This window comes from Aplysia californica, unplaced genomic scaffold (assembly GCF_000002075.1).
Source record: "Aplysia californica isolate F4 #8 unplaced genomic scaffold, AplCal3.0 scaffold01492, whole genome shotgun sequence".
Taxonomy (NCBI): domain Eukaryota; kingdom Metazoa; phylum Mollusca; class Gastropoda; order Aplysiida; family Aplysiidae; genus Aplysia; species Aplysia californica.
Window position 1 is genome coordinate 55,649 of NW_004798762.1, and position 22,817 is coordinate 78,465.

Consider the following 22,817-nt stretch of genomic DNA (forward strand, 5'->3'; position numbering starts at 1 on the left):
TACATAAAGGTCCTGTAGAACTTCAAAATTATATTAACCGAAAAAAAAATGAGTAAACTTTTATCTATGGCAAGCCAGCCTAACACCTTTCGCACATGTATGTAGAAGTGTAAACAAAAAAAAGGAAAAAGGTCAGTAGTAAGCAAAGTTCAACTTGGTCTCACAGAGAATTAGAAATGAGCAAATATATATAAAATTCTATATACATGGAGGGCCTACAATTAGGCTTGACTTGCCAGCAGTGAAACACCCAGTTGTAAAAAGACTGGGGTGGTAAAGTATAAAAAGTTTAAAACTGCACACTTGTTGGTGATGATAGGGTTAACAAAAATGCGTACTCACCTACACACAGTTAGACATCTTTACAGAAAATCAACATAGAGAACAACATCAGTGTGGAGGAAAGGAAAGCTTTTGGTCAACAAAAGACGTAACAACAATACAAACAAACAAACAAACAGACAGACAAAAAGCCATTCTTTCTTCCCCTTACTTAAATTAACAAGAAGATATAGCAATGCAAAACACCAACACAGTTCTGTATAATTTCGAAAACACATCACTGTCTTGACCAAAGTCAAATAATAGATCATAGCATAAAAATTGCCTGGATATGTTTTTGCAAATACAAACAACTCACCGCCCCCCCCCCCCAACCAACCCCCCCCCCCAAAAAAAAAAACAACAACAAGCAAACAACCCCCCCCCCCCCCCAAAAACTCTACCCCCAAACAAACAAAAAAAAAAAAAAAAAAAAAGAAAAAAATTAATGAACTAAAACTCTACCCCCAAACAAACAAAAAAGAAAAAAAAGAAAAGGAAAAAAATTAATGAACTAAAGGCCAAGACCCTGGGAACACACAAGACAGGTAAAAAAAATAATGCGTCTTTTGAATCAAAATCTATGTTATGATGCAAGAAATAAAAACGTTTATAAACACACAGTCAAACCTGCTCTATGACCACCTGCCTGTCCAAGATAATCACCTGTCCAAGATAATCACCTGTCCAAGATAATCACCTGTCCAAACAATCACTTCCCATTTCCCGCTGTGCGGTTTATTTCATGTGCTGCAATAACACTGACCAAGCGGGACCACCTGCCTAAAACAACCGCCACTTTTTCCTCCTCGAAAACAGGTGGTCGTCTTGACAGAGCAGGTTTGAATGTAACTTTATACAAGACGTCCGAACATTCTTTCTTATTGAGCACAACAGTGGGGAAAAAAACCTATGCTTAAGCATAAGAGTCTATCCCCTGCCCTCCTCAAACACACATGCATCTATTCTAACCCTCGACATACACTACACAATGTCAACGTACCAAAACCACATATCTGCAAGTTTTCATGAATGGTAATACACTTTAGCAGTGTGCGGCACATATATATATATAATCAATCTAACTTTGTTATTTCACATGCATACAAAATAATCACGTTTCATTTAAAACAGTATCTATACTCCTCAAGAAAGAGGGGTCAGTTACAATTCAAATAGGTTAAACACACTAGTTTCATAATGATTGACACCACAAACAGTATCCCTGTCTCCAGTCACAAAAACAAAGAACAAACTAAATAAAAGAGTAAATATACATAACAGGGAATGAGCATGCAGACTGAAGCAGCCACACACATGATTTGACAAAAACACCCCCCCTCTCCACCTCCCCCCCTCCCCCACAAAACTAGAGAGCTAATGATCATCGCACCAATTTCTCACCATTAAGACTCCCCACTCTAATACTATCAATCTAAGTATTTTTACACAGATTTTCAAGACAAATCTCAAGAAAAAAAGGAAACTTTTAAAACACTTGCATCATTCAGAAGAAACACGGCATATACAGTAAATCTAAAAACGCAACTCTAAACTGATTAACGCTAATTTAATTATTGCTTTTTGTTATTATGATTAAAAGATAACAGTACTTTTTAGAAATATCCATTAGAATAACATACAATTTTTTTAATAAATCAGTTTTCAATAAAGACATATGTTCAATCTCATTTCTCTCAAAACAAATTCTCTTTAAACTAAGACATTCTTCAGTTGTTATTCGTTGTCTTCAAGTTCTAAAAATAGATCTTCCGCACCGGAGTCCGCAGCCTCCTATCAAAAGTGGGGCAGACTTTGTGTGCGTCAGATTTAAATATTTGATTCATTGGGTGGTGGGGGTGGCCTAGTCGGGTCCTTCTTGTGATACTGCCCAATGAATGAGCCGTCCTCGTTGAAGAACCTGGCCTCTTCATCCTCACTGCAACAAGATAACAAAAAACAAATTTACAAGACTTATTAACACAAAAATCACAATGTTCTTATGACACTGACTAGAAACCCAGAATATCTTGCTCTCTCTTTGTTTGTTTTGGTAGAGGTTTTACAGTGCTCGCAATTGCATAAGGTCATATGAGCGCCAGAAGATTAGAGGTGTAACAAGAGAGTAACAAACATAAAAAAGAAGAAGGGGGGATAAGGATGATAGATTATGTTTGATTGGAAAGAAGGAGCAAACCACACCACAGCACACGCCAACCACCCACTTGCTCTCTCTGGAAAAATAAAAGACAAAAGAAGACGACGCAGACAGAGAGACTAACTAAGAAAAAGAACTTACACAAAGAGGTGATGCCAAAAGACGAGGATAATGTAGGTCTTTTTTAAAGCATTCAATCAGAGAAATGAGTGGTTGGCAAGGAGTTCCTCCTCTCTCTCTCTTCGCGGCACCGCGTGCAGCACGCCCAGTGGAACATACAAAATGGTGCCAACTATGGTCACCCAGCGCGAACTGTGGTTTTTTCTTTACAAAGATCCCCATGTTGACTAGTCGTGAAACACAGCCTAGCAGTAGTTTAAAAATCAAGAAAGGCGGTGGGTTGGAGGTTAGGAGAAATGAGAAGGGGTGGAGAACCCCTCCCCCTAAAAAAAAACCCCAACAACAAACAAACAAAAAAACAAAAACAACTCAGTTGTGTTGCCGAGTAACAGAAGATTATTAAACAGACAGGGCAGTAAATCTTACTATATAAGATCATGCTGAAGGATTCGTTATTAAAACATACCACAAAGTATTGAAGTTGACACAATGATTTCATGATTCAAGGGGAGTGCCATTACTAGCTTTCATGTGTTATGGTGAACGTAAAGGACTACATTGTCTCAGGTCTAGAAAGCCTAGGTAAAAGGCCTTCACACAAAAACATTATAGAGCAAAAGAGATTCAAAATCAGCTTTAACTGATTGCTTACAATGATGCCTTTGTCTGTGAATTATTGAGGCAAGTAATTTCGTTTCCTTTTTTTAGTGCACCCCCCCCCCTCCCAATGGTTTAACTATTGAAAAAGTAATAATAATTACAGCATCCTTTGTCTTTTAAGATGGGATAAAAGTTTACAAACTGTATTGATGCGTAAAAATACTACAGTCTTAAATGTTAGCTTGTGTTGTTGGGTTCCTTAGCCTATTAATAACAATAAAGCGTTATCTTACTCATTGCTCCTCCCCTTCACCTGTGAAGCATTTATTGCTTTCCTTCATCTCTGACCGAAGTCACCGCTCATATTCAGGTTGTAACTCATCATTGTGTTGTAAATGCAGAAATTAAAATTCGAAGAATGAAAGGCTGGCTCAACATTACACAAAGGCGATCGGACAGTCCTAGTGTACAGGCGCAAAATCTGTCCAGCAAATTCGGATGCACACCTGATAGATGGTCAGGGAAACAAAAACACCGATGAAATCACAGTTCGGTGTGATCCCATCTGATGCGGCCTTGTTGGCCCTGCCTACCGAATCCCACCTTGCTGTAGTTTGATGTTCGGAGAAATCAAAAGGTGTAGAAAAGTTCACTCCTGGGTGTGATCCTTTCATTGTAAAGCCCCTGCGACTAAGGCGAGTGTTGTACCTCTCGTCGAGAAATTTAGAGCGGAGATGTGATCGTATGTATGTAGGAGTGTGGATGATCCATGAAGGTTTTTTTGTTCAGTAAAACATGATCTACAGCAGCAGCAGTAGTAGTAGCAGCAGTAGTAGGTAGTAGTAGCAGTAGTAGGTAGCAGCAGCAGCAGCAGTAGTTGTAGCAGCAGTAGTAGGTAGTAGTAGTAGCAGCAGCAGTAGCAGCAGCAGCAGCAGCAGTAGCAGCAGCAGCAGCAGCAGTAGTAGTACTAAACTGGAACACAGCCATGTTTAATGTCATCCCACAAAGTGCACTACCATGCCTTATGTACATACATGGTGTTTCTGTTCCAGTCTATGACAAAACCCCAAAAAACCAATCCCAAAACAACGAGACAAAAAAGACAAATGAGCAAAGAAATACAGTCGAACCTGCTCTGACAGCTACCTGTCCACAACATTAAATTGTGAGGCAGCGTGGGGGGATCAGGCTCTCGTCAAAATAATCAAAGTGAAGAAACTTGCATTTTTCCGCAGGTTTTTGAATTCTTATCGAATTTTTGTATTTTGGCTCAACATCTTTCATGCCCATTAAAGAACTCATTTCTGTGTTAATTTTTCTGAAAAACGTTGATTAAAGGCACAAAAAATGTAAATTTTCTGTTACCACGGACTCTTAAGCTAAGGAAATAACTAATCTTTGGGGGCCATTTTCTCACTAATTTTACCTCTGAAAACAGGTGGACCCCACCTCCTTCTTTCACAAATATCTCGACTTGTATTTAAGATAAATGGATATTTTTTCCATCCAAAGACAAGTAAACAAACTTTAAGATGATACCAATACATCTACATGTCCAAAAATTGATGAGAGCCTGATTCCACCACGCTGCCTCACAATTCATTTGTAGGCCTACAAGTGACCACTTCCCACTTCCCCTCTTGCGGTCCAAGATGTCCACCTGTCTAAGACAACCACTTTTCTCCTCAACAATCTGTCCCCGTGGTTTCATGCACCCCGCATAATTTAGCAAAATTTGATCATTTTTTGCATAAATTCTGATTATTTTCCTTTATCATTCTTTGTTCAAATTAACAGAATCGCATAATTTCACATTTTTGGGCTCAGTTTGCATAATTTCAGAATGTTTCTTGCACAAAACGACAGGGACAGAACAATGAGCAATGCTAATTGTCAACAAAAGCACAAAGAACGTGTAATGTCCATTACCATTAGGCAAACCATCTCTATTGCCTTAGTAATTAGGAAACCTGGGAACAGGTAACCACTGGCAACTCGTAACCAAGCTGCGTAAGTGGTTACGTAATTGTTGTCTTAGATACAACCATCCTAGAATTTAGAGAAGAGAATTTTCAGTAATAAAGCGTACGTCCACCGGTACAGTTGTGTCTGGCTCCTGCTGCTTTCAATGTCTTTATTTTTTATATAGTAGAGGGTTTTATGGTGCTCGCAACTGCATAAGGTCATATGAGCGCCATTTCAATGTCTGTCTAGATCGACATGTTGTGATCGTGATGTCCCGATTGTACAAAGAATGTTCATTACCTGTACTCTCCCAAGCTTTTGGTGTCTTCTCCCACCAGAGGTGCGTCTTCATCATATGGCAGCTCTCTTCGGGGCTTGTCACCGTACTCAAAATCAGCTGGGTCACTGAAGGAAAAGAAAGAATGGACAACTTCACTTAGTTTTTGTTTAATTAAGTAAAAGCTTTACGGCACTTGCAACACAATAATGTCATGTAAGTACCCAAGATTAGAGGTGCTACAAGAGAGTAACAAACAAAAAAGAAAGAGCGATCAAGACGATATATGTTTTTGTTTTAGTAAGAGTTTAACGTCACTTGCAACACAATAATGTCATATAAGTGTCAAAGATCAGAGGTGCTACAAGAGTGTAAGAAACACAAAAAAGAAAGAGCGATCAAGACGATAGATGTTTGATAGGAATGAGGGAGCAAACCACACCAGAGCATCCGCCAACAACCCGCTTGTCTAGTCTGTTTTTTTATGAATTTACACACACATTGCGCACAACATTTAATGCTGGGAAAAAAGGCCGCCAAAAATGATTTATGTCTGTATGCAATACTGCCCGTGAACAGTTTGTTCCTTTTTCGCTAAAAATAAGGTGTCAAGCTCAAGAACACCCGACTGACAGTTCACCTTGAATAGTCATATCAGTGATATTGCTAGACATTATTTCAGCCCGAGTTCACTGACCGCTAAGTCACTGAGAGCCCTAGACTGAAGCAAGAGGCATATCGAAAATATAATTCTTGAGTATGGGCAAAGATAGTACATAACAAGATGGGCCACTTCTCTCTTTGAGCCAATTAAAAAAGTGTCCTCAAAATTCGGTGGCGCCCTCTTCGCAAAAACGCACCTTTAGCGAACAGAGTTATCCTACTTGAGTTTAAAAAATCAAAGTGAAACTAGCAAGTTTTTGAATGAATTTCGGAAGAACGCTTTTTTAAAATGGTTACGCTGACAAAAAACCTCTTCCGGAGGAAAGGGGGATTGTTTTCTTCGTTTAATTCGACTTTAGAATGAAAGGCGTCAGGTCATTAAAATCTAAAAAAACTAAAACTCCGTACTGAACGAACCCGAACTGCTGATGAACAGCAGTTGATCTGCGCACGCAAGGAGGTGCTATTCCTATTCTTCTTCTGGAAAAACGAAAGAGAGCTTCAAAACAGACTGCAGCGCCATCTGAAGCAAAGAGCATACTTCCTGCGGACACTTTTTTGGCTGAGTGGCCCATCTTGTTATTTACTATCTTTGGTATGGGTTGACAACTTCATCTTTATAAAAAAAAAATGTTGAGCCATAGTTTACAAGAAAGAGCAAGTTATTTTTGGCGCTAAAACCACGAGAATGTTCAAAGGTGTCAGTTAACGGCTCATTAACAAAATAAAATTCCATTGCAGAATACAGACACACAGACACACACACACACACACACACACATGCACACACACACACACACACACGCGCGCGCATGCACACACACACACACACACACGCACGCACGCACGCACGCAAGCATGCTCGCACAAACGCACGCACACGCGCTCGCACGTACGCACGCTCATACGCATACTCACACGCACCCACACACACAAACACGCACCCACACACACATGCACACACGCACCCACACAAGCACGCACCCACACACACGAGCACCCACACACACAAACACGCACACACACACACACAAACACGCACACACACACACACAAACACGCACACGCACATGCACGCACACACACACACACACACACAGACTTACGGTCTGGAATAGTCATCAAATCCTTTCTCCATCAACTCCTTCTTAGGGTCTAGACCAGCGCCTGTTTCCTTTTTGTCCACTGTACAAAGTAAAAAAAATTACACATCAAATGCATAAATTGCATTAATGATTTTTTAAAGCACAAATTTAGTTTTTGTGAGTGTTTTAAGGAACTTGCAAAACAATAAAGTCCTTTAAGTGCTGAAGCTTAGAGGTGTTACAAGAGAATAACAAACACAAAAAGGGAGGAGAGATTAGGACAAAGAAGGGGCAAACCACACCAGAGCACACACAAACCAACCTCTCTAAGCATAAAACATAAGAAAAATATCAATGTGGGACACAAGTCAAGCACATCATACATTCAGCATGAAGGATTCAAATAGACCTACTGTATACCGTCAAAACTCGAAACCTAAATAAAGGGGGAAAAATAACTTCAACATCTATGTGCAAACAAAATGTGCATGAAATGAAATTATCAGGACTCATTGGTTGTTTTTTTTTGGTAAGTGTCTTACGGTGCTCCAAACCGCATAAGGTCATATGAGTGCGCAGGACACATTAAACATTTTTCGTTGGTAGGAAATTTTGAATTTTGCACGAGTGGTAGCTGAAGCCTACTCTTATTGATGTTGAACAACCAAGGGATCTTTAACCTGAGCAACTTGCACACGGGACCTTAGAGATTTTTCGCCCTTATTTGAGAAGGCTAGGTGTTCAATTTTCCCTACCGTAAGATCAGGGGTGTGGCTGACAGACAGCAGTAAGAAGGAACCAAGAAACAGCAGTACAAAGACTGCAGAAAGAGTCAGGAGTCCAGAGGAGGAGGCAAAGGGGGTAGGAGGTGGGGCCAGAAATTGGAGATGAAACCAGACGACAGAACATTGTTAGAGAGCAGGAAAGGAGGTGAAAGGAGAACATTCTAGAGAAGAAAATTTCCGAAGCCGGGACCCAATGAACGAGAGGCAAACACCGTAACCTCTCGACCATGATAACCCCTACTGGGACTCAGAATTCTTTTCATTATGTACGAATTTCACTATGTATGTGTTTCAAATACAAAGATGCTTCAGAACTTTCTGGCCTGCGGACTATAGTTTGCTTGTGCCTGCTCTACATAAACAGACTACAACTCCTACAGACCTACATCTGTTGAACCTTTGTGAACTGTCGAAGGGTACAGGTTCAAGAGACTGGATCAAGAAAAATTAATGATACAAAGAGCACACAACTCCCCCCCCCCCTCCCACCCTCCACCAAAAAAGAAATCCTTACCATTGTAGTCTCCTTCCTGCTTCTTCCGGCAAATGACGCAAATGATGATGATGATGATAATGATGAGGAACAGGATACCGACAATCAGAGCAATGATCCACATAGGGAAGCCAGCGGAGGCCGTCACCGGAACGACTGTGAGAAAAAACAAATAAACAAAGGCTTCTGTCAGTTGCTCAAAGTTGTAATTTTATAATCATAAATAAATAAATAGATCCCACTTTATTGAACAACGTGGGGGAAATCTGGGCTGAAAGGGTGTATGTTAATACCAAGGAGCTTAGAACTGTAAACTCCTTGGTTAATACATAAACACACACTTGAACATACAGATATACACTACACATCTCTTTCACTGTAAGTTAAAAAAAGACTTTAAAAATTAATTTCCAATTCCACTCATTTACAAAAGAGAACCAAAAAAAAAGTCCTCTCAAACACACTTACTTAAAAGCAATCTTGAAAAAAAAACCCAACCCCCTCATCCCCCTCCCTATCCTCCCATCCTTAATATTTTCCATCCACCCAGCTCACAGAGTGCTCTACCTATGTCCCCACATACCAGAATGCCGACCGGATACATCAGTACTATACCTGTATCTCGGGAAAAATATCCCAATCCTTATGAAATTTTCAGCACATTGAGAATATTTAGCTAGTTTTACTTTTAGTAAGGTTTACGACGCTCGCAACTTCATAAGGTCATATGAGCGCCAAGGGGTGGATGTCGACAGAGAAGTCCAAACGGGGAATCAGGCTTACTCTGCTCACCTCTCTAGCCACAATAGCACAAAGTCTGGTTCGGCTGTCAAGGCACCCCGGAAATAGCAGTTCACAAGAGAGTGACAAACATACAAAAGAAATAAAGGAAAATGATGATAGTAAGGATGAGGAAAGAAAAGGCAGGAGTTCCCCCTATGTTGGTCCGGCACAGTATGAGCATGACATGGATAAATCAGCCCATTTACAATTCTACTGTGCATAAGAACATGTTAATATCCCCCCTTTGGGAATGGCCTAAAGACACTTCAGTCAGTAGCACTGCCTTGATTGGGGGGGGGGACTTGAGAAAATTGAACATGATGATTGCGCGTTCACCAAAAAAGGAATTAGAATCAGAACTAAAAACTTAAGAACTTGCACATTCACCACTCGAATTCTCATCATCACTTTAGTGTACAGCAGCACTCAAGGCAGGTCTGCTTAACAAACAAAAAGTTACTTCCATTGTTGTAAACAGATTTTCGCCCTCAAAGGCCTCACAAACCATTCAAAAAGGAAAGAATAACTTTATAAAGTGCACGGGTCTAAAAAGAGAACATCCCTACAATATTTTTGTTGCTATATCACATCCAGTGGGGGTAAGGGACAGCTTTTTATAGTCGCCAACCGTGGGATCAAAGTGTTAACTTCATTAACTAACTGCAAAAACCTGTCATCAAATGCTCCCTCTAACTATAAACCTCCTTCTTCCCCCCCCCCCTCCCCCCCACACACATTAAAAAAAATTAATTAAAATTTGAAAAAAAAAAACATCAAAGAAAAAATAAAAAGCCCAAGTCCACTCACCAACAGGCTTATCCACCAGCACCACCTCCACATTGACAGCCTTCCTCTGGAAGTTGTGGGCTATCTCGCACGTGTACAGTCCCGCCACGCTCTTGTACTCATCGTTGTTCAGCAGGCTGGTGTTGATGTAGGTGTATCGGTCCTGGCCCATGATCGCGTACGGGGGAGTGGTGACATACGTCTCATTGTCGAAAAGCCACTCGTAGTTGAGAGTCTTGATGCTGGGATCTGTGGTGGCGCGGACCGTCAGGTCGATGGTGTCGCCGTACACGATCTCTTGTTTCTCCGGGGGCTGGTAGGTGATGTCGATGCCCACTGCAACAAAATTGGTATACTTTTTAAAGTTTTAGTAAGAGTTTTATTTATGGCACTTGCAAAACAATAAGGTCATATAAGTTCGGAAGACAAGAGGTGTTACAAGAGAGTAAGAAACATAAAAAAGAAGGAAGATAGATCAGGACGATAGATGTTTGATAGGAAAGAAGAGGCAAACCACACCAGAGCACCCGCCAACCACCCACCCTGAGAAAAAGAAAGACAGAGAAACAACACAGGGAAAGGAAAGAAAGAAGTTGGACTGCCATAATCATGTGCTGTCCAACCACCTGCAAATAAAAATAAAAGAGAAAAACAAGAGCAACATTCACATTCACAGAGATGAGAAGGTAAAAGTTTCGGTAAAACTGGAGCAACATTCACATTCACATGGATGAGAAGGTAAAAGTTTAGGTAAAACTGGAGCAACATTCACATTCACAGAGATGAGAAGGTAAAAGTTTAGGTAAAACAAGAGCAACATTCACATTCACAGAGATGAGAAAGTAAAAGTTTCGGTAAAACTGGAGCAACATTCACATTCACAGAGATGAGAAAGTAAAAGTTTCGGTAAAACAAGAGCAACATTCACATTCACAGAGATGAGAAGGTAAAAGTTTCGGTAAAACAAGAGCAACATTCACATTCACAGAGATGAGAAGGTAAAAGTTTCGGTAAAACAAGAGCAACATTCACATTCACAGAGATGAGAAGGTAAAAGTTTCGGTAAAACTGGAGCAACATTCACATTCACAGAGATGAGAAGGTAAAAGTTTAGGTAAAACTGGAGCAACATTCACATTCACAGAGATGAGAAGGTAAAAGTTTAGGTAAAACAAGAGCAACATTCACATTCACAGAGATGAGAAAGTAAAAGTTTCGGTAAAACTGGAGCAACATTCACATTCACAGAGATGAGAAAGTAAAAGTTTCGGTAAAACAAGAGCAACATTCACATTCACAGAGATGAGAAGGTAAAAGTTTCGGTAAAACAAGAGCAACATTCACATTCACAGAGATGAGAAGGTAAAAGTTTCGGTAAAACAAGTGCAACATTCACATTCACAGAGATGAGAAGGTAAAAGTTTCGGTAAAACAAGTGCAACATTCACATTCACAGAGATGAGAAGGTAAAAGTTTCGGTAAAACAAAAGCAACATTCACATTCACAGAGATGAGAAGGTAAAAGTTTAGGTAAAACAAGAGCAACATTTACATTCACAGAGATGAGAAGGTAAAAGTTTCAGTAAAACAAGAGCAACATTCACATTCACAGAGATGAGAAGGTAAAAGTTTCGGTAAAACAAGAGCAACATTCACATTCACAGAGATGAGAAAGTAAAAGAGTTCCCTTAAGAAGAGAAGTTCAACCCCTAAAACCTCTAAGCATGCTCATAGGACACATGAAGAACATTAGAACGATCAGCAGTCATTCTGATAAAATATTCAGCATGAAAAAATACCACCTCCCCCCCCCCCAAAAAAAAGCAGCAAAATACAAAACAAAATAAGCAAATAAAAATAAAAGACCCCTTTCCCTCTTCTCCTACCAAAATAAAGGATTCAACCAAAAAAAACAACCAATATTGTCACCATGGTGATAAGATCGGATAACTACACAATTTTTTCTATTTTGCTTTTTTTCGCCAAACATAGTCTACAAAGCATGTCTCATATATATGCTGGTTAAAAATTAATATTCAAATAACTAACCAAAAGTAGACTTTTTGAACAGTATGAAAATCGGACAACTTATAATTATAAGCTGTGATTTTAACAAATCTGTTTTTTCCTTCACCTGAATAATTTACCCATGGTCACTTCTCCGATCTTATCACAGCGGCGACGATATAGTTCATTCAACTGCATAAATAAAACCCCAAAACAAAGCCAAAATCTCAGTCTGCTAGAAAGAACTCACAAATGACGTTGAGGCATCCATCTCCCCAGGTGGTTCCTTCCTCGTTGACTACCTTACACTGCACACACAGGATGTCTGTGGCTTTCCGTACACTCAGCACAGTCAAACGCTTTTTGTCCGCAGAGATCAGGTACTTGGATGGATCTGGAAGATTTTCCAAACGTGGAAAAAATTAAATCGTAGTTGTAGTTGTAAAAATATTCCAAAATAGGGAAAGGTGGAAAGCATACATTGTTTCTAGCCTATGCCCCAATTTTTAAAATCTTTTTAAATAAAGAGAAGCTCATGAACACAATAATTGTCATATAGTGCAAAGAAGATGCAAGACAGATAGACAGAAACAACTAAGGGAGAGAAAAGAAGTAGGACCTACCAGCCGTGCTCTCCTCTAACCACTTAAGCCTAAATCCTGATCCATGGTGAGAAAGGCAATAATAATGATGAATTGTAAATGGTTATCGTCCATGTCAATACTTTACTGATATTTTAAGAGGCAGGGCCACCCCAGGTTGAGAAGGAAACAATGTGCTAACAGACTGACAGACACTTTTTTTTTTTAATTTGAAAAAATAACCAACTCACACACAAGAATCAAACATGGGATCCACGGACGCCAGAAGATTTTCAAGAATTAGAATGACAGATATGTATCTGACTTTTAACATGTTGCAGATCCCATCCTAGTGCCTGAGCAAAAACCACCTATCCAATTTTGAGCTCGACCCCCAACTTTGAATTGACAATGATGTCATTTTCTCAAACATTTCTCTCCACAAAAGGTGACAATGACATCAAAAGTCACTTAATTTTTGACAATTTTGGTGATCAAGTTTTCAACGATGACAGGGAGCTGTTCAAGCATTGTCAAAATTTTTGCATGAATTTTCCCAAAACCCAAGTTCCATTAACATTTTTAAAAAAAATTTCTACTCTCCAAATTTATGTCTCCATTTCTAATCTCACTTGAATTACAGAATTTCTCTGTTCATTCTCCTTCACTTTTTTACCCCCCATTATCATCGTAATCTGTCATTAACTTCTTCCCTCTTTTTCTCTTCATTGTTCTCTTATTATGTTGTTTTTTTTTCTTTTCTTTACTGCATGTTCCAGCTCTCTTGTTATGTTCCGCCCCCTTGGGGAATAAACAACAACACCCCCCCCCTACTCATACTTGATTCCCCCCCCCCCCCCATCTTCTCCAACACATTTCTTTTTCATCCTCATCGCTATTCATCCCTTCTTCATTTCATTCTCCTCGCTCTTCTTATCAGTATTATTAGTCATCCTGCGTTGTTGTCTCCTCTCAATTCTTCCTCCTCCTCCTTCTCTGCCCACTTGACCCAAATGGTGAAATGATGAAACGGTTTAGGTTTAACACCCCCATCAACACTAATAGGTTATTAAAGAGGCGGGACTTTCAAGTTTAACATCCACCTCCGGAAGGACCCAGCCAAATAGGAAATTCATGTTAAGTGCCTTTCCCAAGGACACAGTGCCTGACCTAGCTGAGGCTCGAACCGCCTACCCCCCAATCTCACGATTATAGGTCTGGTTGCCTAACAACTAAGATAAGATAAGATAATACTTTATTATCCCAGAGGGATTTTTTCTTGGTTGTACAGGACCGTAAAAACACATGCAGGTATATATAAAAATTGAAATTATATATTACTCTCATTAAAATTCAATATGAAAAGAGAAGTAAAGCTGACAAAAAGAACATAACTCATCAGATGCATTGTTCAACCACATGCAGGAAATTAATTACAAGACCTTTTAGTTTTAGTAGAGGTTTTACGGCGCTCGCAACTGCATAACACAAGACCTTTGGAGTTGTATATAGATACATACTCAAAAGAGCAATACACATCTATGCTTATTCTGACAGTAGCCTTATACCCAGCACAGCCCATCCACCTACCAGTATGAGAGCCTGTCTGCTCGCTGTTGATGTACCAGATCGGGCTCTGAGGCGGGGTCTCATCAATGGTCGAGCGGGCGTTGCAGTTGAAGATGGCATTCTCTCCTTCGGGCACAGTCGTGTCGGCAGGCGCACCCTCCGGCTCCCACAGGGGCTCAGCTGGGGACATTGTTTTTGTTTTTTGTTTTAGTAAGTGTTTTACAGCACTTGCAACACAATAAGGTCATATAAATGCCGAAGATTAGAGGTGTTACAAGAGAGTAACAGACACAAAAAAAGGATGAGGAGACATAATGTTTGTTTTAGTAGAGGTTTTACGGTGCTCGCAACTGCATAAGGTCATATAAATGCCGAAGATTAGAGGTGTTACAAGAGAGTAACTGACACAAAAAAGGATGAGGGGAGATAAAAACAATAGATATTTGATAGGAAAGAAGAAGCAAACCACACCAGGGAACCCACCAACCACTCACGGGGACATTGTGAGACGATATCACATTGTGAGGCATCGTGGTGAAATCAGGCACTCGTCAAAATAATGAAATCAAAGAAAACTGCCTTTTTCTGGCCACTTGACAATTTTTTTTCCGAGTTTTCTTTTTTTTGCTCAACACCTTATATGTCCATTTAAAAACATATTTCTGTGATCATTTTTCTGAAAACCATTAATTGAAAGCACAAAAAATGTAAATTTTCAGTTTCAATGGTCTCTCAAGCAATGGGGATCACCAGTCTTTGGCGTCAGTTTTCTCGATAATTTTACCTCTGAAACAATGCGCCCCTACCCCCACCCCCTCCTTCAATCATAAATATCTCGACTTTTATTCAAGAATGATGGGTATTTTTTTTTTATCAGAAGGTACACAAATGTACAAGCTTTAAGATGATATCAGTAACTCCACAAGCTCAAAAATTTACGAGCGCCTGATACCACCGTGTTGTGTCACATATTGTAAGTGTCTTATACTTTCATCAATATATGGTCGCTTTTAAGGACAAGCGGGCTAAACCAGATTTCCGGGGTTTCCAGAAATCTTGACCAAAACCAAAAGTGGGCATTGCCCTAATTAAAGGAGAAATTTGTTTTAATTGGTGTGTATATTTGTTTGGCTATAGAGAAAACTATCCTTGTCTTTTAAAGAAACTGAACAAGGGGCAAAAACTTTACCTTCGATTTTCCCAAAACAGCATTTTTCGGGATAGCCCCCTTGTGCTTAAAAGCGACCATATAACTTAAACCATTTGTGTCACAACGTGGAGGAATCAGGCCCTGGTCAATTTTTGAGCATGTGGAGTTGTTCGAATTATCTTAAGTAAGTGTTTTAGGGTCTCTTACAGCACAATTAGGTCATACAAATGGCAAAGATTAGAGGTGTTACAAGCAAGTGACAAACACAAAGAAGAAGAAGGAGAGATCAGGATGATAGATGTTTGATAGGAAAGAAGGCGCTAACCACACTAGAGCACTCGCCAACCACATATGCCTCTATCGCTGTCTTCTGTTTGAGTAAAGATAAACACATAGATTTAGTTTTTCCATAAGAGTTTTACTGCACTTCCAACATAATAAGGTCATATAAAAGCTGAAGAATAGAAGTGTTACAAGAGAGTAACATACAAAAAAAAGAATAACGAGAGATTATAAGGACAATAGATGTTTGATAACATAGATTTAGAGGTGTTACAAACGAGTAACAAAAACAAAAAAGGAGGAGAGATAAGGATTATAAATGTTTGATAGGAAAGAAAGAGCAAACCACACCAGAGCACCCCCACAACCACCCACTCAGAAGGGTTAAAACAACACAGAAAGGCGCATGGCTTACAGGTAACATCCAATGTGACTGTGTTGAGGTCCGTCTCGCCAACAGAGTTTTTCCCCTTGCAGTAGTAGTCTCCCTCATCCTCCTCTTGGATATTGGTGATGGTCAAACGCCGGGTGTCCTCAGAGATCTGGTACTTGCCACCTGGCACGATGGGACGGTAGTCCTTGCCCAGCCACTCTGTCATTGGCACATGCGGTTGGCTCGGGTCTGGGTCACTGTTGATAGAGATTGTTGAACGCAAGTTTAGTTTTAACCCTTTCGTAGCCAGGGGGTATGTGTTCCTACTGTCAGCACTGATTTTCAGCTGAGCTCGTTTCCCAGGACAGCAGCCTAATGTCTCAGTGTTAATGGATGTGCGGTTTAGATCTAGCGCACTCATGACATAATTCGGACATCGGGTCTTCAATTGTCACTTTTCTCCCTTTTCTTATTCTCCTTTTCCTCCCATCTTATTCACAATTTCCAATAATCTGCAAATCAAAGTCAAAAAGTCAATTTATTTTACTTTTTAAAGTCATTTCGATGTTTTCGTTTTACGAGAGTATGCGGCCGCCCGCAAGCCTAGATCTGTGTTTATCGATCGCTTGCAAGCCTACCAGTAAAGCAATACTAGCAAATTTGGTACCTATACGCTCATCTTTCATTCCCGAATACGAATCTACGCAGCGCTTGAGGCTAAAACTCTGTACAGAAGAATTCGAGCCAGGCTATTAACGTGACGTACATGTAACATCATTCATACAGGCAACCAGGAGCGGCAAATATGTTGCCAACTTCCGTGACGTACACTGAAAATTACGCTTTTTCATGACGTACTAAGAACGTCATACGGCAACGAAAAGTTTAATAAGAGTTTTATGGAACTTGCAACACACATAGCTCATGCAAGTGCCAAAGATTGGAGGTATTACTAGAGAGTAACACACAAAGAAGAAAAAAGTGAGAGAAGTTTGATAGGAAAGAAGGAGCAGGCCACACAAGAGCATCTGCCAGCTACTCATTGATTAATGTATAAGATTCTAAATGATTGCTTCTGTTTTGAGTAAAAGACAAGCATGAGTGGAAATTTTTGCTATACAGAAGCTTTAAAAAAAGTTTTAGTAAGAGTTTTACTGCACTTGCAACACAATAAGGTCATATAAGAGACGAAGAACAGGTGTGTTACAAGAGAGTAACATACACAAAAAAGAAGGAGGAGAGACAAGGACGATAGATGTTTGATACGAAAAAAGGAGCAAACCACACCACCAGGTCTCTCGCCAACCATCCACAGATGTTTTTTTTTTTTAATTAGACGTTGTCACAGTTTTGAGATCACACAGCATGACTTACTAGCCCCCAAACAAGCACTCCAGCGTGGCGGTGGTGAAGCGACGGACCCTCACCCCAGAGTTGTCGTACTTCAGGATGGGCTTGCGAGGGGTTGGGTCTGAGGAGGGACAGAAGGGAGGACACCCATGATTAATTCCTTCAAAGACATACCTTTTAGTTTAGTTTTAGAAGAGGTTTTACGGCGCTCGCAACTGCATAAGGTCATATGAGCGCCAGAAGATTAGAGGTGTTACAAGAGAGTAACAAACATAAAAAAGAACAAGGGGAGATAAGGTGATAGATGTCTGATAGGAAAGAAGGAGCAAACCACACCAGAGCACCCGCCAACCACCAAGAGACATACCTTTAGTGTTCGAGCTCGAGAGATAGATACAATGAAGTTGCTTATTAGTTAAGTTCTTGTTACCGAGTTTAACGGCACTTGAAAATACACAATTAGGTGATACAAGTGGCGAAGATTAGAGGTATTACAAGAGAGTAACAAACACACACACAAAAAAAAGAGGAGAGATAGTTTTTGTTCAAGTTCACCACCACCACCATCACAATCATCATCATCATATCCCCTTTTTCGTGTTTTGTTTTTCTCGAAGCATAATAAGTTGTACCAAGTTGGCATATTTTTACGTAATTTACAAATATCGGTAACAAAATCGGGACACCGGACAAAAACCCCCCAACAAAAACTGGCACATAGCCAAAAACTCTGACACTCACTGAGTACTTCTGTGACTGCCAGTTCATTGCCATTTGACAGCACAATCATCGAAACCTGGGTACTGCCGATACCACACCTGTATTTTTCCGTCGGTTTACTGCGGTCAGAGCTCTTCAGGTAGGTGAAGTGCAAGTTACCTGTGAACACGGTTGAAAATAATTGTAAAATTGCGTCAATTGTTTGTTTTAGTAAGAGTTTTATGGCCCTTGCAACACAATAAGGTCTTATAAGCGCCGAAGATTAGAGTTTTAGTTTTCGTAAGAGTTTTACGGCACTTGCAACACAATAAGGTCTTATAAGCGCCGAAGATTAGAGGTGTCACAAGAGAGCAACAAACACAAAAAAGAAGGAGGGGAGATAAGAATAATAGCTGTTTGATAGGAAAGAAGAAGCAAACCATGCCAACCACCCACATTGCATCAATGAGAGAGTAGAACATCCATAGCAAATAAGAACACACACTGGGAAAACATGCGCACAGGAACTCAAACATTTATGTTTAGTTTTAGTAAGAGTTTTGCGGCTCTTCCAACACAATAAGGTTATATAACTGCTTAAGATTAGAGATGTATCAAGAGAGTAACAAACACAGAATAAAAGTAGGAGAGATCAGGATGATAGATGTTTGAGAGGAAAGAAGGAGCAAACCACACCAGGGCACCCGCCAACCACCCGTTTCAACATGGTTGATAATTGTTAATTGCATCAATGAGAGAGCACCCATAGCAAATAAGAACATAGAGGTGACAACAGACTACAAAACAAAATCCTGAGCCTTTAGAATCCTTGGAACTCATTAATTATATTTAATTTTAATAGAAGTTTTACGGCACTCCCAACACAACAAGGTCATATAAGTGCCTAAGATTAGAGGTGTTACAAGAGAGTAACAAACACAAAAAAGAAGGAGGAGAGATCAGGACGACAGGTGTTTGATAGGAAAGAAGGAGCAAACCACACCCGAGCACCTGCCAACCACTCACTATTGCAAAACAATTAGGTCATACAAGAGGTGTTACAAGAGAGTAACAGACACGAACAAGAAGGAGAAGAGAGAAAAGGATGACAGATATTTGAAAGGAAAGAAGGAGCAGACCACACCCCAGCCCTGGCCAACCGCCCGCTAACAACAAAATGGCTGGCTACTCTCAAGATTCATTTCACATCTATAGGGAGAGTCTCCTTATGTCACGGCAGACAACAGTGGATATGTGAGGCCAAGCTGAAAATGTTTCTGAGTGATCAAGGGTCTGCTGGGGGTAATACTTATAGAATAAAGCGCAAAAAGCTTGCCGTCGAGCGGGGATATGCGCTATACATATGCTATTCATTTTAATTATTATTTAGACCCAACAATCACATATGACATTTTTATGAATGGATAATTAGCGGAGGCTGCTATCTTTAGAGGGTTTACTTTTCATGTATGTGTTTAACCCCCCCCCCCCCCCCCTTCCATCACCCCCAGCCACTGCCATTGATATAATTTAAATCATTAAAAATAATAATAATAAATGACATTTATATAGCGCTCAACCCTGAATAAAGTACACAGGCTCTGAGCGCTTTACAATACAGTACAACATACAACAGTAACATGAAACGTTGTGTTCTGACTAAACCGGCTTCAGCTGACATTTGAATGAATCAAAAGATTTGATTTCTCTCAAAGTACTTGGTAAAGCATTCCATATCTTGGGGCCTTGGTAATCATTTAGGAAGTGATCATTGACCCCGTCTTTCAGGGCCAACCTGGGCTGAGGGGGATACGATGTCCCAGCAGAACGACTGAGATACTAAGATACTGAGACACTCTATTAAAATTCTCCTCCCCCCCCACCCCACAGGAATCACACTTAGGTCTTCAGACTACGATGGTGACGTGCCTAACTATTACACCATAGACACCAGTTATGTTTAGAGTATCTTGTGTAGAAATGCTACCTCTCACCACCTTTCTCCAGCCTGAGCCGATTAACAAAAATCAGCTAGACATAAAGTATTTTCAACTTTTTAATTCTATTTTCTCGTTTTTAAAAATCAAACGAAACTCCAACACACTAACAAAAGTGTTTATAAATAAATTTCTTCAATGAACAATAATAGAGATAGTAATAATAGCTCGCCCATCAATGTCTGACGATGACCAATACATCTACAGAGGAGAACATTTCTCCAGTGAAATAGAATCCGGGATCGATATTTAGGAAAATAGTGCTCCGAGTTCCTGCTGACAAAAAGTTTAACAAATGCTTCCCGCAACAGAGAAGAAGGCAGAGTAAGTTTTTTGAAAAAAAATCAGGATACACTCAATCAAAATCAGGAAAATCGGGATGCTTGAGATTTGAAACAAGTAACTGGGATATACCGATTAAATCGAGATGAGTGATAGGTATGGTTTCAGCATTTTTTATTTGTTAAGCCTCATACGATTTTCTGCTCACTGTGCCTACTGCTTTCAACCTAGGTCTGACAGGATCTAGGCTCTCCCAAGTTAAAGTATTTATGCTGGGGTCCTTCACAGCCATTTTCAAGAACAAAAGCGTTAACAAGTAAACACACCCTCCCTTCCCTTCTCACCATCAGTGTCCACATAGATGCGGTCATTATCGAACTCCTTCAGTTGGTTTGTCCGAGAGCCCTGGAACCAGTTTATGCTGACATCAGCAACGACAGCCTGCCCCTCGTAGCTGCAGGGAATCATGAAGTAAGAGTACTCTGTGCCGGTCAGCTTCTTGTCCTCACCGGAATTTATATTCATACCTGAGGGGAAAGAAATACAGATGTTTTGGGTCTCAAAGTACAGATAGATTTAGCTTAAAAATAGTGGTTTGTCTGCTTACAAAAACACAAATTGATCAGACTTAATAAATTCAACAGGTGGGTTTACTTACGAAATTCAGATTGATCATGGTTCAAAATATGAATTGGTTTGGTTATCAAATACAGATTGATCGGGCTTAAAAATACGAGTTGGTTTGGTTATTACATAGGCCTACAAATTGATTTGGTTACAAAATACAGGTTGGCATTTTAAAAAATTTAAACATAGATTGATTTAGTAACAAAATACAGATTAATCTGTTTTAAAAATACTTGTTTATACCGACTGGTATGTTTGAAATAAAAAAAATTATAGTAGATTTAATTGTTTTACAGCACTTGCAACACATTAGGTCATTTAAGTGTTGAAGATTAGAGGTGTGAGAATGACAGTGTGGTAAAGTGGACTGATGAAGTTGAAAAGAATAGGTGGAGTGATAAAAGATGTCTGGATGTATGGAAGGATCACTGAATAGATAGGCTGACAATGGTTGCATGTTCATGAATGCACTTAGGCCGAAGGGCTAGAACTCAAATGGTCCCTGGATCGGAAAAGTGAAAGTAAAGTAAAGTATGCAAGCACTTAGAACAGTGTGTCTGCTGAGTAAAGAGAAGCACATCAAAACGAAAACTTCCATATAGTGCAAGGAAAAAGCACAACAGACAGACAAAAACAGCAGAGGGAAAGGTAAGAGTTAGGACCCACCAATGGCATCCTCCAAACATTTACTTAGAACAGTGTGGAAGCCGTAAAAAAGTGGAAGATGGGCAGTTTATAATAGCTTTAGTAAAAGTTTTACGGCATTTGCAACACAATAAGATCATATAAGTGCTGAGGACTAAAGGTGTTACAAGAGAGTAACACACACAAAGGAGGAGTAGAGATCAGGACAATAGATACCAAACCAGGGCACCCGCCAACCAACCACTAGATGAGCAGTGGCAAAAAGACAAGACAGATCAACAGACGATGAACCAGATACACAGACAGAGGGGGATGGAATGATGGTTGGAGCGACGGACGATCAGGTTGGCGGATGTATGGATGTATGGATAGATGGCTAGATAGACACATGGGCTGAAGCGTGGAAGGATGATGGATGGATGGTTGAAACAACATATGTATGGATGGATGGATGGATGAATGGATAGATGGATCGACAAATGGATGGATGGAGGGAACAACAAATGTATAGTATAGTTTAGTAGAGTTTTACGGCACTTGCAACAAAGTAAGGTCATATAAGTGCCGAAGATTAGAGGTGTTACAAGAGAGTAACAAACATAAAAAAGAGGAAGGGGAGATAAGGACGATAGATATTTGATAGGAAAGAGGAAGCAAACCACACCAGAGGACCCGCCAACCACCCACACAGATGGATGAATGGAAGGATGCATGGACAGACAGACAGACACATAGACTTACGAGCTTCTAGCAGTTTGATGATGGGTGAAAAACTGGATGCTGTGTTGGGTGGTCCCGATGGGTTTTTAAACTCGTTGCTAGCAATACACATGTACTCTCCATCATGCTCGTACGAACTGTGGAAGAAGATGCCGAATGAAACCTTTAACTTGAATCCTAGATAATTCAAGCAACATAATTTACGTTCTGCTTTTTACGAGAAGTAATAGTTTTACGGCTCTTGCAGCAAAATACTTTGGTCATTTAGGTGCCGAAGATTAGAGGTGTTACGAGAGAGTAACAAACACAAGAAAGAAGTTAAGTTTAGTTTTAGCAAGAATTTTTTGGCACTTGCAATACAATAAGGTCATACAAGTGTTGAAGATTAGATGGATTACAAGAGAGTAATGTGTGCCACCCAAAACAGAAGAAAGAGAAATAAGGATGATAGATATTTGACAGTAGAGAAGGAGCAAACCACACCCAGAGCACCCCACCC

At 40.0% G+C, this 22,817-nt stretch overlaps 1 protein-coding gene across 1 annotated transcript; it reads right to left on the minus strand.

Moving 5' to 3' along the window:
• Positions 1-785: 785 nt before the first annotated feature.
• Positions 786-22,455, minus strand: LOC101845381 (neuroglian; the record flags this gene model as incomplete). Its single annotated transcript, XM_005112922.3, is given in 12 exon segments — positions 786-2,260; positions 5,465-5,569; positions 7,211-7,289; positions 8,489-8,623; positions 10,058-10,372; positions 12,294-12,437; positions 14,215-14,373; positions 16,041-16,255; positions 17,373-17,469; positions 18,090-18,227; positions 20,671-20,853; positions 22,340-22,455. Coding segments are annotated over 12 exon segments (1,795 nt in total), but the record flags the coding sequence as incomplete, so codon positions are not given.
• Between the last annotated feature and the right edge of the window lie 362 nt (positions 22,456-22,817).